Consider the following 19,192-nt stretch of genomic DNA (forward strand, 5'->3'; position numbering starts at 1 on the left):
ATTCTGTAATCAATTTCATAAATCTTTTTTTATAATTTTTTTGACATTTCACTTCAGTCAATTTATTTTGTGAAAAGGGCTAATTAATTCCAGGAATAACTTTTTGACAACACAACTCTTAAAAAATCTGTTCAAAATGTTGCCAAAAAAGACATTTTAGTTTCCCTTATTTTCTTTCTATTCTACTCTTTTCTACTAAACATTTACCCCTATTGATTATACCCTCTTTGGTAGTATAATCTTGTTATTAGCAAACAGCACATTTTCCCATGATTGGGTATAAATGCATTAGCAAAGTGTACATATTAATTTATTTTTTTTTCTCTTTTTTTTCCTGATTTTTGACTGACTAACACAGGGAAGATCTACAGTTTAAGTCCATTCATCTACAACAATGTCTAAAGAATTCAATAAACTCTATGGTCTCTTCTAACTGGGGAAGCTGATCGTGCACGGGCTCTTGCTGCCTTGCGTCTTGCTCTCTCTCTTGATCTCTGTATTGTTTGGGTCTGGTTTGAAGTATTAACAGTTTGTCTGTAGTCTTCATAGCCACTGACAAACCCATCTTCCATGTCTGCTAATGCCTCCTCCATACTCATGGTAGTAAATGCATGGGTATGATGTGCTTGGATAAGTTTTTCTAACCGTGAGATGATTTCATAGTCAGGAATTGCAAGTGTGTTTATATCAAGACCCAACATTCTACAGATGACATTTCTGAAGTCTAGGAGCTGTAATAAAAATAAAACAAATCTGTTTAAAATACTTTCTTAATTGTAAAATCACAGACAAATAAATGTTATAAATGAAATATGAAGTAATCTCTACAAAAGCAGTAATGAGACAACTTGAAGTAACTGTTAGGTGATGCAACTGATTACTAGAAATTCAACATTGACAAAATACCTGGAATAATCACAGTGGTCCGAAGAATGTCATAATAAATAGGAGTTATAACTTTTACTTGTTTCTCTCTATTTGTGTGTTGACTGTAGGGAATTCTTTAAATAAATAGAAGTTAATATAACACTTACTTGTTTCTCTCTATTGTGTGTTGTCTGTAGGGAATTCTTTGTTGTTCTGAGTTCACTTGAAAGAGCCTGAACAGCATTGTCAGCAACAACATTCTTTTCCCTGGAAGATGATTCGTATGAACTATGTTCATTTTTGAGAGCACCGATCTTTCTGGCCTGTCTCTTCCTCACTTCTTCTAGTTCTTCTACCTGCTTCACTAATTCATCAATTTCTTGTCTTTGTTCCATTGTTCTCATCTGAATAAAATAAATAAATGTAAACATGAATGTCAGATCTGTTTCATAAAAAGATACCAGCTATTACTTTTTATGTCAAAAATGGATACTGAAATTATTTTGTATAAATACTGCTATGGTACAGCTTCCTCACAATCAGGGGTTCAAATTAACATTTGGTACTGGAAGGTCCAGGACCTTTGACACTCAAAACTGAAAGGTCCACAACCTAAATTGCAGGTCCTACTTTTACTTGAAATATTTTATAACACAGTAAGATACAAAATTATTGTGCCTTTGGTGTTAGGTTATCTTGTTACATTGTCAGTGTCACTGTTGTATAATATGTTCAATAAACTAATAAATATAATTGTCTTGTATATTATGAATTCATATTATCTTTATTTTTTTTTATTTGGTAGGGTGTCACTGTTGGTAGGTGTGTTGTAACCAAGATTAATAATTAATTACTAATCATATCATTACCTCAGGGCTCACACTACTTCAACTCGATTTTAAAAGTCCACTAGAGCTTGTTACTTTGTTACATTGTATCATATCATTACCTCAGGGCTCACACTACTTCAACTCGATTTTAAAAGTCCACTAGAGCTTGTTACTTTGTTACATTGTATCATATCTAGTTGCACTATTTTTGATAATAAAGTACGAAACTTCCAGCTATTTACAGGCCCCTAAAAATTGAGGAGAAATTACCCCTTGGAATTGCAGTAATTTGTTTACACTTTAAAAACATCTGCATGTCATATCCACATGTATTAATGATAAAAGAAAAATGCTGTCACATTGTATTGGATGTTGACATGGAAATTTGTCAACTAAAAAACTTATTAAGTAATTTTGAGTTTCAACCTAAAATATTTTCTGGTCTTTCTTTCTTTTCCATATATCTTTTGGTTTTCAATTCTAGTGATTATATTTCATAATCTTAGATGTATTTTGTCACAACTTCAAGCCTGACATTATTTTTTTTATTGTATTTGATCGGCAAACCCGGGATTACCCTTATCCGTCCCGGAAACTGATCCGGTATTGTAATTATCTTCATTTCCGGTTTATATATGGCATCCATTGTTTTTCTATGTTGATGTTGTCAGTCAGATACGATTTCACTCGGATTTACAAATTACTTTTTAACGATTTTCGGTATAAAATTAGCGGTTGGATAAAATGAATATTGCTGTCATGAATAATAAAGATGAGAATTTATTTTGAGATCGTTTATTTGGAAATTTTGATAAAAAGGTCTGCGAAGTTATTTTTTATTTTCTTTCAAATCGAAGGTCCGTCGGGCGTAGCTAGTAACCAAAACGAAGGTCCGCTTGCAAAAGTGGAAGGTCGCGGACCTCGGACCACCGCTAATTTGAACCCCTGACAATATAATATATAGCTAATACTATATTTTTGGGGGAGTTAATAATGTCGTAATTTTCGTTTGTCAAGTATATAAAATGTGCTTCTGATTAAAAAGTGCAACCTACTTGTTTTAAAATACAACAATGAAAAAGAACTAAGGCATATCTAATTAGAAAGCAAAATCTTAATAAATGTATATTCTAGTTATCCAAACACTTAATGGTACCATTAAAGTCAAACAAAAGCAAAAGCAGTGGCAAATCAGAAAAATGTGTGGGGCTGTGGGTGGGGGGTTATGACCTTTTCCGCTCCAGTCATGCTTAAGTTATACCTTATATAATAAACCAAACTTTTCCCACAAAAAGGGGCCCAGGTACCCAGAGCCCCCTGGATCAGTCTATGAAAAAACATTTTGTATGTCACATGACTTTAGTTAATAATCTTACTTTGATATCACTGGATCCCAGTAGTTGAGCTTTGAGATTTATGATTTCTTGAGAAGCATCTTGTAATTGCATCTTGTATTTTTCAACTAGTTTCTCTAATTTACGATTTCTGTAGCTTTCTGAATCTCTTTCCTTTTCAATGACATGTTTTCCTAACAATTTCTCCTCCATGCCTGTCATTTTCTTCCTCATTAAATCAAGGTGAAGGTCTTTGCTTTCCAGTTGCTCTTTCAAGGACTTAACCTTTCTTTGTAAGTTATAGATATGTGTAGATTTGTCTGCAATAGTATCAGCTTCCATTTTGACTAGTTGTTCAGCCCTTGATACAATAGCGTCAATGGTCAAATCAAATCCTAAATCAGAGGAAATTTTGTCCATCTTCAGTGACTGACCAAGTCTTTGAAGCATTCTCATGTACTGTAAAATAAAGACAATAACTACTGTTTATAATGAGGTACAATGATAGAATTTTACAAGATAAGTTAGTTTTTATATTCCACTTAGGTGGAGGCACTGTTTCTAAAACTATCATATTTGCCCGACTAATTTAAATTCTTTTATAGAAAGAAGCCTAGTTTTTTTAACTGTAATATATGGCACTATATTTTTGATGGGATAAATATAATTTTTGAGGTTCAATCTGTGATTGAATGGCTGGACTAGTTTCTAACACATTTATATAATTAAGGTGGCACAAGTTTCAAGTACTGTAAAAATTACTGGTATCAATTTTAAGACCAACATCAAATATTAATCATTTATTCTCAAGCTATAGAGGTTTGGTATACAGTTTTACAATTAAATGTAAACTTTAAAGAAATTGTTTGATAAAATGGAAGTATTTTTTTACCAAATAATTTTGATTTTCAGCATTTTCAGAGGGAACATTTTACTATATTGTCCTTTGTTGGCATAACACCATATCAACAACAAACACAACGGTTAAGAATTAAATTAAAATTGGTTTACATGAAATATTCAAAACCTTGAAAATTCAAGATAATTATTAAATATTACTGAATCATATCAATTATTTTAAAATTACAATTTAAAAAAAACTTATTTATACATGCCAGTTTCATGTCATTTCATATGATGATACAGAATTACTAATTGACATACCTTTTCCTTATCGGACCTGAACCCATCTCTCAAGACATCACCAGCTGATAATTCACCTTCAGCACTGCGTAGTTTTTCAAATAAATCAGCGACCTCAGATTCAGCCTTTCTGGCTCTAGCTGCAGAACTTTTATGTAATTCATATTGTGATTCTAGCTGTTCTGTGAGGGCTCTGACTCGTTCCTCTAATGACTCAATTACCTAGAAGAAATAATTTGATTATGCATTAATCTTTAAAATGATCAGGTCTATCGATTTTCTCTTGTAAAGGACTAAAATAATCCAAATAAGGCTATAAAACTATTAATCTATATAAATCTGAAAACAGTTACTTGAATTAATTTTTTTTCTCAGGCAGAAACACAGATTATGCAGGTGTTTTGTTAAATATAAAAGACAAACCATCTGGGGGTAAAAATGTACACTATTCCAAATACATGTATAAGATTTAGAGATTCACTGGTAAACACAACCGAAATAAGGAATGTGCAATTCAAAATATATTTATCTCTCCAGTTAATTAAAATAAAACCTACCGAAACCATTTCTTTGTTTCGAGATCTTAAACTAGCAACTCTAGATTTGATAGATTCTTCTGACCATTCTAACACAGAATCATCCACTTCACTTAACAAAGTGGCTATTTGTTCCATAAACAATCTGACTGAACTCTTAGCTGACTGGATGTCATGAATGTTAGTTCTCAATTCTCTTTCTTTTCTATTCATCCTCTCTTCTCTCATATCAATTTCTGATCTGTTTGCACTTGCAGCTCTCTCTGCGGCCACCAAACGTTCCTTGAGAACATCTACCTCCCTCTCCAGACTCCGTCTGATGTCAACTGCCTCATCTCTTTCCTACATAGAGAAGACAAATAATGTTTATTAATACCACATTTTTTGGGGGGATACAGTTCATTCTTATTTTTTAAGTATAATACTTATTTCAGTGTGTGTCAGAACATATTTCTGGAATACATTTCATCAGGTTCCACTTTAATATGACAAAAAAGATTTAAGATCCAAATATGATGTTGAGAGAATGCCTTGAATTGTAAATATATGATACTGATTTCAGTGAACATGACACCTGCTTATGCAAGGACTTGCAGTAAATAGTTTATTTTCATTTCATTCAAGCTCGTTCAATTTTTCCCTCCAGTAATTTAAAAAAATAGTTTGAAATTATCTTAACTTCTCTATACATGTATATTAACCATCTTTAAAAAAAAATCAAATATTTAGAAATCCCTTAAGCTTATCTTAATGTTATTTAGCTTTTTAAATACAGAGTATATATGTATTACATCAAACTGAACTACATGTATCTGGAAGCGTATTCTCTTGATTGAAAACAAGTAAACATTTGTAAATTTTAAGCATTTTAAAATAGTTTACCACTCTAAGTCTCTCCAAATCTGAGGTATATCTAGTAGCTACTTTCTGTTCTTTACCAACTTCAGACACCAGTCTCATTATGGTCTCCCTGCTGGCTTTTGTTTCTAGTTCTGTACTGTTCAGTGCTTCTTTTAATGTTACAAGTTGACCCTTCAGCACGGCATTCTCTTGAACTAGATCTGTAACCTGCAATATTAAATATTAAAACACTAACTAAATGTGTGTAAATTTTTAGGACTATTGCTTTCTTCAATTTCTTCAATTATTAGTAGATAGACTTTTGATAGTAAGTTTATTAAAGTTTTATACTAAAGGGTCTAAAATGATCTTTGATTATAGTTATTATGATTAAATGTGTTGATCAATGATACTTGGTAAATAAAATTGGTATGCTTATTATATTTCATGACAAGACATTCATTTTGTGTACAATGTAAGGCCATAAAAAAGAACGCTACCTACCCAGAAAAAAGCTGCCTACTCAAATTCTTTTATTTTCCTGATTTGTAGAAGTTTTTTTTTAATCAGATAGGCATGAAGACTTATAAACACCTGATACTTTAATTTCTCTTTTTGAAAAAAAAAGAAAATGCCAACCTACCTACCCACTGTCTCAACCTTTGGGTAGGGTTTGGGCAAACCAAAATATTTTTAATTGTTGCCTAATAGTCTGATCATTGAACACAGTCTGAGTGAAACTAAAAATGTCTTTTGTTATAAAGCTACTTACACCACGTGAAATGTCATCTACAGAAAGACTTTCAAAAGAATATTCTTCGATTCTCAAAACACTGGAAATCTGTCTCATAAGTTCACTATATTTCCTGTCTACTTGTGAACACCTGAAATCTGCTCCCTCTCTGCTTTCCAAAAGTTCTCTGTTGATAGAAAAGGTTCAAGAATATAAATGATTTTTTGTAAAAATATTTCAAGTTAATTAATCTAACAGTTAAGATGGTACATAAAACTATGGGGAGATAACTCGGTAAAAATCAGGTGAACGTTTTTATCACATTCTATTGTTAAGGTAATATAAAGCTTTTCAATGACCAAAATTAGTCTTTGTCAAACTGCTATATAACCAAGGAAATTTATTTGATTAAGTGGTTGGTTTAAATTTAATTTTTTTTTTTATATCTTTGTCAAAGGGTCAAAGTAAATACTTTGTCAAAATTTTATGAAAATTAAACGGACAAATTAGTCAAGGTGATTAGTACCACCTAAGTCAACTTTTAGAAGATGCTTTACATATTAGTGCATGATGATAAGTTATAGGGGATGCATCTACATGAAAGTAAAGACAACATAGGGGCTGGGGTTTACTAACTCTCATTTTCTTTAGGAAGAAGGTACAAATGTAGGTAGCTTGCCATTCAATAATCTAACTTGTATCTCATGACTTTTTCCTATAAAGGTCAAACTGAACCTAATTAATATTGTATAAGTATTAATATATGTCCTTTATCTATAAAACAGTTGGTATGGTACCATTTATCTATATTTTTTTTTATATAAATATGAAAATGTCAAGTGTCCCCTTAAAAGGCTGCATTCTATATTAAAGTGTTAAACACTATGGCAAAGTCTCACTTATATAATTCTTGCAGATGATGCTGAATTTATTTTTTCTATTGATGCTAACAGAAGTCTTGATGTTGTTGCTAGATTTTCATGGATTTTTCTATTGTCAAAACATGTGAATACTAAAATTAAATACCTACCTTATTCTGGCTTCTAGTTCTACTATTTTATCAGCATTCTGACGATTTTGTTCCTGGAGAGTTGAGACAGTAAATTCACTACGACCTACAGCTGACTGAAATGACCCTGTACGACTTTCTAGTTCTATGATTTGTTGTTTATGAGACTCTAAAAGGGAAGTTAGTCTAGATTCGTTTTCTTTACTGGTATCATAAAGAGTCTTTAATTCCCTGATATGAACATCTTTTTCTTCCATTTCCCGTTCCATACTTTTCACCTGAAATAATCATCAGTCCAGAACTTTTAACAATTTCCAGGATAAACTATATCCTTTTTATCAATACTGATGATAAAAATTACAAATTTATTCATGTAATCAAAAATTAATTAAGTGATATTAACACTGACACATACAGGCCACTTCATAAGAATAAACATTTTGTAAATTATATTCTTGAAAACTGAAAACTTCATGTTTTGATCGCACACTTTAGATAACCTAAGAATGACTGTTGCATACCAAACTAGTATTAGTAAAGGGCATTTTCATTTACAAAGGGGGCCTGAGTGGTCTAGTTAAATAGTTAATCCCCCCCCCACATGACAGGTGGTACCACTGCAACCTTAATTGACAGGGACAGCCAGTTTTCCTGACGGAGGACAAGATACTCTGAATTCCCCCAACAAAAAACTGGCTGACAAGAAATAGGCAATAGTTCTGAAAGTGACATTAGAGCAAACAGATTTAAAAGTTAGACAATTTTTTATGATGTTCAATATAATATAAGAGAGAAAAATTCTTTTTTATTTTAAATAATTAACATGAAAGTGAATTAACTTTGCCTTCTCCAGCTTTTCATGAAAGCAAAAGAGAAGACAACACATATGACTGAGCTTCAGGTAGACTGAAAACTACTTACAGTTATACAAAGTTTATCATATTTGACTGAAAACTACTTACAGTTATACAAAGTCTATCATATTTGACTGAAAACTACTTACAGTTATACAAAGTTTATCATATTTGACTGAAAACTACTTACAGTTATACAAAGTTTATCATATTTGACTGAAAACTACTTACAGTTATACAAAGTCTATCATATTTGACTGAAAACTACTTACAGTTATACAAAGTCTATCATATTTGACTGAAAACTACTTACAGTTATACAAAGTTTATCATATTTGACTGAAAACTACTTACAGTTATACAAAGTCTATCATATTTGACTGAAAACTACTTACAGTTATACAAAGTTTATCATATTTGACTGAAAACTACTTACAGTTATACAAAGTCTATCATATTTGACTGAAAACTACTTACAGTTATACAAAGTCTATCATATTTGACTGAAAACTACTTACAGTTATACAAAGTTTATCATATTTGACTGAAAACTACTTACAGTTATACAAAGTCTATTATATTTGACTGAAAACTACTTACAGTTATACAAAGTCTATCATATTTGACTGAAAACTACTTACAGTTATACAAAGTTTATCATATTTGACTGAAAACTACTTACAGTTATACAAAGTTTATCATATTTGACTGAAAGTGATGCTAATTCACTGCGTGCTGACTCAACTGCATGTCTGTCTCCAAGATAAACAGTTTCTAGCTGAAATATTGAAGAATTATTGTAATAACATAAACTTTATCATTTCCATCATCTCTCAAATTTGATTTCATTTCACATTAGTGATTTTAATTTATTTTCAACATCATTAATAAACTTATTATTTAGCAATACCTAACTGAAAAAAAGTCAAGATTAACTTTCTGTTATAAACATTTAGAAAAACCCTCAATACACATTTCTTCTTTAAAATGCTGAATTCTTCTGTTTTGCTTAACCGACTTTTACTTTTTGTGCAGTACATGCATGTACAAGTATCAACTAGAAATGTATTTTGCTTCCTTTACGTTTAAATTTTTGTAGCTGTATTTTTTTCATTACAAAGTTATACATGTGTTCAATTTACCTACATGTACCACTAGTAATTTTTGTTTAAATTTTATGAAACTGGTTTTAAAAGTCTTTAAGTTATAATGTAAATATTTAAAGTAAAATGTCAGTAGAAAGAAAACTCAATCATATTGATTATATGATATCTTACAAATGTTTAAAATGTTATTATTGTACATTGTATTATTGTATTGTATGCGTAGGTCTTTTATAGCTGACTATGCAGTATGGGTTTTGCTCATTTGACCCTTCAGGTGAAGAGTTGTCTCAACATCTTCTTAATTAACATGTATATCTATATTGCACAAACAATAAAAGTATAATCTGCAATTGCATTTTTTTTATGACCAACACAGGCCTAGAAGAGTAATTTAATTGAAATACATGTAATACTAAGTGAAAGGGAGATAACTTGTGAGATTTCCTCTCCCTGTCAGGAGCCTGGACTGCAGAAGGAGATTTCAATGAATACAATAAAGTACAAAAATGAGGCTTCCATAGAAATGTCTTTTAAATATTGTCTCATATACATCACTTATTGTCCCTTTCTGCAATGATACAGAACATTTTTTATAAAACTGTACAATATATATATATATTCAATGTTTCGTTTGAAAGCTATGACATAAAACTCACCCTGTAGTTATCAGCTCCAGATCTCATTGGAACTGAACTGGATTTTGGAACATTTTCCATACTACAAATAAAACCATACAATTAATTTTACAGACAGTAAAGAGAATTTAATGAAAAAGCTATACCGATATCATACTTATTGTACAGACAGGTTATTTTCCATCAAGATAATTAAAAAATTACTAAAGGTACACTTGAGGGCCATTTTCTAATTAAAAATCATTTTAAAATCATGCTGAATTTCCAATTTAATAACAATTAATTATAATAATGTTGTGTACTGTGATTTGTTGCCATAGGAATTTGGTGTCAAAATTGATTGATTGATGTTAAAACTCCTATTACCAAATATTGCATACCTACATATCACGATAAGAACATGTTGATGTGATATAATTATGAACCTTATTTTGTACTAGCTGAAGGACACCTACGGGTGCAGGAATTCTCGCTACATTGAAGACCCATTGGTGGCCTTTGGCTGTTGTCTGCTCTATGGTCCGGTTGTTGTCGCTTTGACACAATTTCCCCATTTCCTTTCTCAATTTTATTTTTAGACTAACATGCTGATCAAGTCATTTGCTCTTACTTCTAAATACTAAGTGTTAAGCAGAGATGCAGCAGCAAAGACCAATTTTCAAAACTTTAGCACGACAAGGCCATTGATCCCCTACATTATAGTGCTTGGGACCAGCAAAGTGGTTGAAAAGCAAAAGAAATTATTACTGACATTGACAAAATAATATATTCTCAAATAAAAATTTTGTTTTATAACTTGATTTCAAAGAAAAGATTGCAAATCCAAAAGACCCATGGTGATATTATTAAAAAAAAAAACTGTTGAGAACACTGCATAAGAATTTTACTAACCAAAAATATTTATATCTAAAATAGTTACCTGACTAACTGCTGTATCAGTGCGTCTTTCTTTGTCAGCTCATCTTTAAATACTCTAACTTGATCTTGTACATTTTGTAACTACAAAATATAGATTTATATAATTTCTATTAATGTACATGTTTATATTTATATAGAAAAGAATTCTAGACAATACTGTTTAAAATAAAGGTCCTCTCTGTTCAAATTTTTTAAATTTATTTTGAAGATGCTATAACATTATACTGTCCAGCATTTTGTTTGTTACTACATGTAACACAAATGCATATAAATTCTAGACACCTACAATGCTAAAGCTAACATTTGGTACTTTTACATATATTTAGACATGCAGGAGTTACAATCTCACCAATTTTAAACATGCTTGCTGTTCAAATCATAGTCTACTAGATTTATGTTCTTATATTTTACTGTTGCAACAGAAAGTCAAGGTAATTCATATAGCTGATGTTGACATACATGTACATGTATTTATTTTTTGTGCCTTCTAAAATAAGACTAAGAACAAATACCAAAACAAAATACAAATGAAATGTCAGTCAATCATACTTTGTTAGTATATTTTTCAAATCATATTCAGCATAATTTTTTTTAAACTGTTGATCACTGCTACTGCTGTTAGATTTTGTTCATGTTTTAAAACAGTTAAATGCAGCATGTTTGCTAATACAATGTACACAAAAGGTCCAAGTATTAAAGTTTAAAACATTGTTATCTATTCTTTATATGAATATAGAGATATGATATGATTGCCAATGAGACATCTACCCAGTATCATAATCAACCAGAGATATCTTGTATCTTAGATTGGACAATTGGTTTTCCCGTTTGAATGTTTTACACTAGTCATTTTTGGGCCCTTTAATTTATAGCTCACTGTTCTGTGTGAACCAAGGTTCCATGTTGAAGACAGTACTTTGACCTATAATGGTTTACTTTTACAAATTGTGACTTGGATGGAGAGTTGTCTCATTGGCGCTCATACCACATCTTCTTATACCTATGTAAAGGATTTATTGTTTGATGATAATTATTGGAGCTTAAATATATTTGGCACCCAATTGCAATGATAAATCAATGAGGAATGTGTCCATAGGGACACTGATGATGCCCCCACTAGCAATTAAAATTATAAAGGGACATAACTCAAGAACTGTAAAAGTGAAGTTGCCAATACTTGAAATTAAACTGAGTTAAGTTGTAATAAGCATTATATATACATTTCATTAAATTAAGACAAACTTAAGTTAAGAGAGCAGAAACGAAAAAATTAAGCAATTTTCATTTGTAAAGGGGTATTACCCTAGAATTGTAATCCAAGTGCTTGTAAGCAATGAATGGTAAAGGGTGCTTTAATTCATCATGATCAGTCGATAGTAAAATTGAATATTGTATTGTATAAAGCATTGGATTTAGTTGATTCAACTACCATTCTAGACAATGAAAGATACCTCCAATTCTCAATGAAGATTTTAAAAAGTATTGATTGTACACACAAATGTAGTTGATTCAGGAAGATACATTTTGTAACTCCAATTTTTTTTCTTCATTTGATTGATACATGTAGTTTAGAAATTTTTCAGCAATTTTTCCATTTGAAAAAGACATCATTCTAGAACAGTAAAAGTGACGGCACCAACATTCAAACTTGATCTGAATATTGTAGTATTAAGCATTGTGTATAAGATTCATAACATTTGGTTGAGGCAAACTTTAAAGAACGGAAATTTTCCATTTGTAAAGGGGCATAACTATAAAACTGTAAAGGTGACACCCTTAAAAGTAAAACCTGATCTGTATTTAGTGGTAATAAGCATTGTGTATAAGTTTCATAACATTTTTTTGAGGCAAACTAAAGTTAGAGAACTGAAACCAACTTTGGGATGTACGTACAGACGGACAAGGGTAAAACTTAATGCCCCCTCCGAAACAGCGGGGCATAAAACAGAGGATAACTTGACAAATTGAGATATGAAAAGGGCTTTCAGTTTCATGCTTGAGGAAAATTCCTACCCTCTTACATATATATTTTAATAAATCATTAAATTTATACAACTCAAAATAACATTTAAATGTTACAAAACAACAAAATTATTTACTTTCTTTTTTAAGTGGTGTATATAATTTGAATGATATAAGCAACTTAAGAAAGAAGAGTATGTCTATTTACTTAAGAAAAAATAAACCAGTTGAAGCATGTAACTTGCAAACCCGCGTTGTAATATATTTACCTCTGTATATGATCGTCTGTCATGTCTGTGAGATGGGGAAGGTGGTCTAGGAGAAATAAGTGAATCAGATATAGCTGTTGGAGATCTTGAACGCAGTATCGGTGATTTTGAACGCAATGTCGGTGAATTTGAACGACATTTCGGAGATCTGGATCGATAAGTGTCATCGAAAATAACTCTTCTTTCACTATGATTATGCGTACTTCTGTGAATTGAAGGTAATCCTTCGCGTTCAAGCCGGTCAAGGTAGCTCGCCATCTTCAAGTAAGTAGTCTCTTTCACGAATTATTAATCAATATTTTGATGTTTTATTCGTTGTCATATACAGCCGAGCATATTCTGTCTTCCGTTGTGTTAACAGCGCATAGCAACACAATCAACACGAACAGCGGAAGAGCACCTGTCCGAGATTTCAACGAGATTTCAAGAGGTCGTATATCTGAAGGTCACTCACATCTTACTAAGACATAATGGCCTACCGATTTTCTCAACTGAGTGGAAGACTGGTAGCGTCATCACAACTTGCAGCATACAGACCACAGGTTGAAATTTTAACTGCTAATTGTTGTTATTGCTCTTTGGATTTTTTCTCATTCATAGGACAAAGGAACAGGGTTTCAATGAACACACAACCATGAGTATCAATTTATTAAAAATTATCCCTTTCCGGCTTTCTTTAAGTTTCGGGATTGTGTGTCCGATTAAGTTTTCCTTTCTTTAAGTTTCATGTCTATCTTGACTCCTTGACCTTCACAAGTCGTTCCGGTCCAAGTCGATTCGGCCCACATTGAAGGTCGATACGGTCTCAATCTGAAAAATACACCTAATCGCTATTTATTCCATTCCGGATAAGTTCTAAACTACACAACTTTTTCATCCAGTTGAAGTTATCTGGGACCCTGTTTAAACAATGCACCATGCATGATACTTTTTAATGAGACCTGTTTAAACTACCGTAAATACTTCAAACAAAATATTTTTTTACTTCAATTTTAATTTCGAAAAAGTGGATCATACTATATCAAAGTTTCTTGATGATCACTTTCTAAAGTTTTTTCTCCCTCAGCTCACTACTGATGACCTCCATTTTTCGGCCGGTGACCCAAAACAGGAAGTTGTATAAATGATTGTTTTTCCCGGAATGGACTAAATAGCGATAAGGTGTATTGTTTACAAGGGGAAAGGTACCAGGTAGTCCGAAATTACTCTGACGTCCAACGGCTGTTTTGTCAGACAAGCTGGGGCCGTGGGACGTCAGAGCTCGTCCCATATCAAAAAGTGGATATTTGCCCACCCAAAATAGATGCGCTGCTTCGTCGCTTCTGGTGCCGACTGACGGCCTTGGAATTATATAAATCGGGCATCAATCTGTTCATTTTTCATTTATCTCTTCATTTATGTAAGTTTCACCTACCTGCCAACCTTTATTTTCTCATCATTAGACAGTTTTCACAGTGACCCATCGATTTCGGCATTTTGCCTTTCATTTTCAAAGATTATCACATGACCACGAGAAAACAGTGATGATTTATGCAAATGACCATAATGTAACACCTCGTTTATTTACGATGTAAGTTATCTAAATGTCCGAGAGCTACCGATTGTAACGTGGTCGGAACTAAATGCTTCATACCGATCTCCTGTAAAGGAGGTGAAAAATCATGGTTTGCTACTAAATGTTAATCATCGATTCCTATAAGGGAGGTGAAAAAATATAAATATTTGCATATTTTGGGTCTCGAGACCACGAACTCTCTCGTAACTTGACGTCCATTTGAAAGTGAAAGTCAAAATGCCGAAGTTAACTAAATTAATATATATTTTTAAAATGCAATCTTTTTTTCTTATGCCTTATTCATCATAAAAACGTTTCTCTGACATAAATTTTATAAACTTGAAAATAAAATATATCATGGCAATTTATTATCGTCAAAGTTGACCAATGCAGTATCATATAATCTAGTCTGATTGAAAAAAATTAAATCTTCACCTTTCAAATTCCGACAATTTATCTAAAATTACGCTTCCCGCCATACTTTTATGACCGGCTGATTGCTAGCCGGTGAGTGAAGACCGGCGAGTATGGCTAACCCGGGGTAAGCCGCTGTGGCAAATGAAGTACTACCTATGATAACATGTTCATGTTTGCCCTGGGTCCGTTTGCCCTGAGTTCATTAGCCCATAGAGTCAGTTTGCCCTAGGTTCGTTCTACCTACTTAAAAAAATATATTAATATTTAGGGCATTAGAGTTTAATAAACTTATTCGAATATTTATGCACTATCATATATGTATTTTTGAAATTTATGAAAACACATGGAAATAATTGAAGGCTGAGGGCTTGTTTTGGAGCTCAGCATTAATTGTTCAAATATATATTATTCTCTCGGATAGTTGTAATACTTGTCTTTGATGGATTAATAATAAAAACGTTTTTTTCTTTGGTAAACTGTGCTAATGCTGCGTAAAGCAACCAACAATCAACCAATCAATCAATCTTTGGTAAACTAGTCAGCTTGGAATTAATAAAAACAATGATCCTCTCCGTTAGTCCTTTGACAATAGTCCATTTGCCAATAATCGATTTGATTCTCTTATTACACACTTTTTAAACGAATTACTTCCCTTTGTTAATCGTAGACTGGTTCCATACCGGACGAAATAATCTTTTACCAATGCAAAGCATAGCAAATTGAGAGTGGTGTATCGGCAGTTCAACTAAGTATTTAGCTTAACAACAAATTAATGTAATTAAAATATTTGGAAACCTTAAAGATAACTCACATTACGCACAGGTATTTTTGCTCTTTCTGCTAGCTCCCCATTGTAAATACAAAATAATGTCCCTCATAGTGAGACAACTAAAAAGGGATCTCTAATAACAGGGTCAATTGACGGGAATTGGCAAATCGCCTATTACAGGTTTGATTCTGTAATTACACACTTTTTAAACAAATTACTTCCCTTTGTCAATCAAAGACTGGTTCCATAGCAAACAGAATTGGCTTTTTCCAATGCAAAGCATGAGAAGTTAAAAGTGATGAATCAGTGGTTTAACTAATTTTTCATGAAAAATAACTTCTGCTGGTGACAAAAGTATTTAGCTAAACAACAAATTAATGTAATTAAAAAGATTTTAAAAACTTAAAGGTTACTCACATTATGCACAGGTAAATTTGCTCTTCCCCCTAGCTCTCCAATGTCAATAAAAATGTATGTCCCTTATATGGGAGACAACAAAAAAAGGGATCTCTAATAACAGGGTCAATTACGGGAATTGGCAAATAGACTATTGTAAATCATGAAAAGAATTTAAAAGTTCATTTATCATTATACTGTGTTATAGTGACTGAATATTGATAAAGCATTCCAGTTCTTTAAAGGAACTAAAATTGTTAATTAAGGAGTTATTGCCCTTTATAATCAATTTTTTATAATTTTCATAAATTTTTTGTAATCTTTAACAAAATCTTCTTCTCTGAAACTACATAGACAAATTGAACTAAACTAGACCACAATGATCATTAGGGTATCTAGTTTAAAAATGTGTTTTAGAATTTATATCAAAATTTTGAGATTATTCAGTGAAAATAGCCCACTATTAACATTGGTTAGTCTTTTGCATCATATTGTGGAAGTTTTGGGTGCCTGATAAACATCTAAAATATTAATCATCAATAGAAATAATCAGTAGTTTAGCTATGCAATTATTTTTTTTACAGGGAGTACAGGCATATGTTTTACCTAAAATAACACCAAAAGCAGCTGCCTCTTCACAGCCACAAACAAGAGAAAGTAGTACCTCTTACAGTGTGACTGATACATTTGAAAATGGTTTTGCAACAGGTATTACCACAAACGCATGGCACAGGTACAGAAACAAAGTACACAGGAAAAGGAAAGACGAAGTTCTATTTAACATAGTAGGTTTATTTTTTGTCTAGTCTGTATTATTTATGTCGCTAAAAGCATGACTTTGGAAACCTAGACTCCCTCATCGTTTTCAGTATTAAGATTTAAGTTTAGTCTGTTGTTTGATCTCAGTGTTAGAGTTACATTTCATTGACCTTCAAGTTAAAAAAAATTTCAAATAATCTGTAGATATCACAATTTATGTTATTTTATTAAACAAGGCTTCATATGCATATAATTGATATTATTTATGAATTGTAGAAACAGAATGATGCCGGTCTTGAAGTATTCTTTTTCAAGCCAAGAGAGAAAGTAATGTACTATCTTGTACACATCATAGCAGGTTTAGGAATGTGTTTCAATATATACATTTGGAATAAAACAAATAGAAAAATGGACTGGGAAAGATTTGGTAAAGTCAAGGTAAGATGAAAAGTGTTTTTTATCAGCAATTCTTTCTTGAATAAAAAATATGTTGCTGTGCATTGTAAGAGCTGGCTGTAAAATCAGGGCTATACATGTACAACATACCTCAATAACCTAAGGAGAAAAATTGAGGGAAATGTTTCACTTTTTTAAACAATACGGTAATAAAAACTGTATTGATTTGTTGTTTTCTAAACTTTGGATGTTTAAAGCAGTGTTCAGAAAATTTACAACAGTGCTACTTGACCTAACCCTCTATCTTGATAGATTATAATTCATTTCAATTTTCAGTGTATTAAAATCACTTAATCCCATTGTTAATTCCAATCCAGAGACTATTTGTTATCTACAAATACTGTAAATGCAATGCTGTCAGAAACATGTCAGAATGAAATTTTGGGTTGAAATACAAGCCGGACCAGTGGTTGTGTCCCTTGAAAATTGGCAAAAAAAACTTAAAAGTTTTAACATCGAGATGACTTTTGGGTATTTTTGTATTTAGGTTGCTGTCTCTTACATTTACTATGTGATGCCATGACTAAAAAAGAAGAAGACAAATATACAAACATTAGTACACAAAACATAACATAGAAAGCTAAAAACTTAGCAACACGAAACCATTCCAAAAAGTAGGGGTGATCACAGGTGCTCTGGAAGGATAAGCAAACCATACTCCATATGTGACAGAAGATATCAAGAGAACATTCAAAACTCTAGTGGAAGAAAAAAACTACATACAAAACTAAAGATTTAAGTGTACAAAAAGTAGTTGTCTTTCCATCACATTGCCGTCTTTGATTTTACTGCAATGCAGTCAAGACATAACTGTTTGAATATTTCTTTATGAACGATATTTAAAAAAAACAAAAATTACAATGCAATATGAAAATTCATGGATTCATGCATGTTTCTTGTATTCAGATTTGGCTCCACGATCTAGATAACATTATACATATCTTAAATTATTCATTGTTATCATTTCAGTATTAAAAGAAAGAGAGAGCTAATAAGTATGTTATGTGGAGGACATGTCAGTTGTTTAAAAGAGACAAATATAAAGTTGATAGATCGATAATGAGTTTTATTAAATGTGTTGTACACTTTTATGTCATATTATACTTGTTATGCGCCCATTCTGGGCATTAAGTTTTACACTTGTGACTATGTCGGTACGTCCCAAAAGTTGGCTTCCGTTCTCTAACTTCACTTTGCCTTAACCAAATGTTATGAAACATATACATAAAGCTTATTAGAGGGTGGTAAAGGGGGGTACTGAACACGGAAACACGTGAAATAAAAATCGCAAAAACGTAGCACGAAAAATAAAAATTGGGAAAAACGAAGCATGAGAAATAAAATCTTAAATATTAAGAAAAAACTGAGTACCAGCAGTTATTACTCAAACTGTTCTTGGAGATCATGTAGACATGGACATAAAAACCCTGGGGTCACCTTTTATGCGTATGCTACTTGCATCTGATTTGAAAAAATATTATTATGATGGACTTCATTACATGTATAGCATACATATACAATAGAAAGTAGAATGGTAACAATATACATCAATTTCTATTATATTACACAAGTTTCAAAAGGTACTTTAACTCTCTGACTTTGAGTTAGTTCCAATTTACTTTTTAATCAATTGCGGAACAATGTAAGAACGAGAAATTAAGAGCACCGACACGAAACACGGAAAATAAATAAGGGGAAATACGAAGCATGCACATCGAACCAAACACGAGAAAACGAGAAATAAAACACCTAAACACGAAAACACGTGAAATAAAAATGCTGAAAACGTTGCACGTAAATAACC

General features: G+C 31.8%; 2 protein-coding genes across 2 annotated transcripts; one reads left to right on the top strand and one right to left on the bottom strand.

The window, feature by feature from the left end:
* Positions 1-309: 309 nt before the first annotated feature.
* LOC143067817 (coiled-coil domain-containing protein 170-like) lies at positions 310-13,495 on the bottom strand. The gene is made up of 12 exons (XM_076241379.1): positions 13,037-13,495; positions 10,807-10,886; positions 9,909-9,969; positions 8,829-8,924; positions 7,314-7,570; positions 6,323-6,470; positions 5,593-5,778; positions 4,732-5,052; positions 4,196-4,396; positions 3,074-3,490; positions 1,035-1,271; positions 310-731 (listed from the first exon to the last, which is right to left on the bottom strand). Exons 1-12 carry the CDS (start codon positions 13,292-13,294, stop codon positions 408-410), a joined length of 2,586 nt encoding a protein of 861 aa, XP_076097494.1. The 5' UTR covers positions 13,295-13,495; the 3' UTR covers positions 310-407.
* On the top strand, positions 13,421-18,479 carry LOC143067818 (uncharacterized). Its single transcript, XM_076241380.1, has 4 exons — positions 13,421-13,578; positions 16,758-16,958; positions 17,209-17,370; positions 18,358-18,479. The coding sequence occupies exons 1-4, from the start codon at positions 13,507-13,509 to the stop codon at positions 18,361-18,363; spliced, it is 441 nt and encodes a 146-aa protein (XP_076097495.1). The 5' UTR covers positions 13,421-13,506; the 3' UTR covers positions 18,364-18,479.
* The last annotated feature ends 713 nt before the right edge of the window (positions 18,480-19,192 follow it).

Source organism: Mytilus galloprovincialis, chromosome 3 (assembly GCF_965363235.1).
Source record: "Mytilus galloprovincialis chromosome 3, xbMytGall1.hap1.1, whole genome shotgun sequence".
Lineage (NCBI taxonomy): Eukaryota > Metazoa > Mollusca > Bivalvia > Mytilida > Mytilidae > Mytilus > Mytilus galloprovincialis.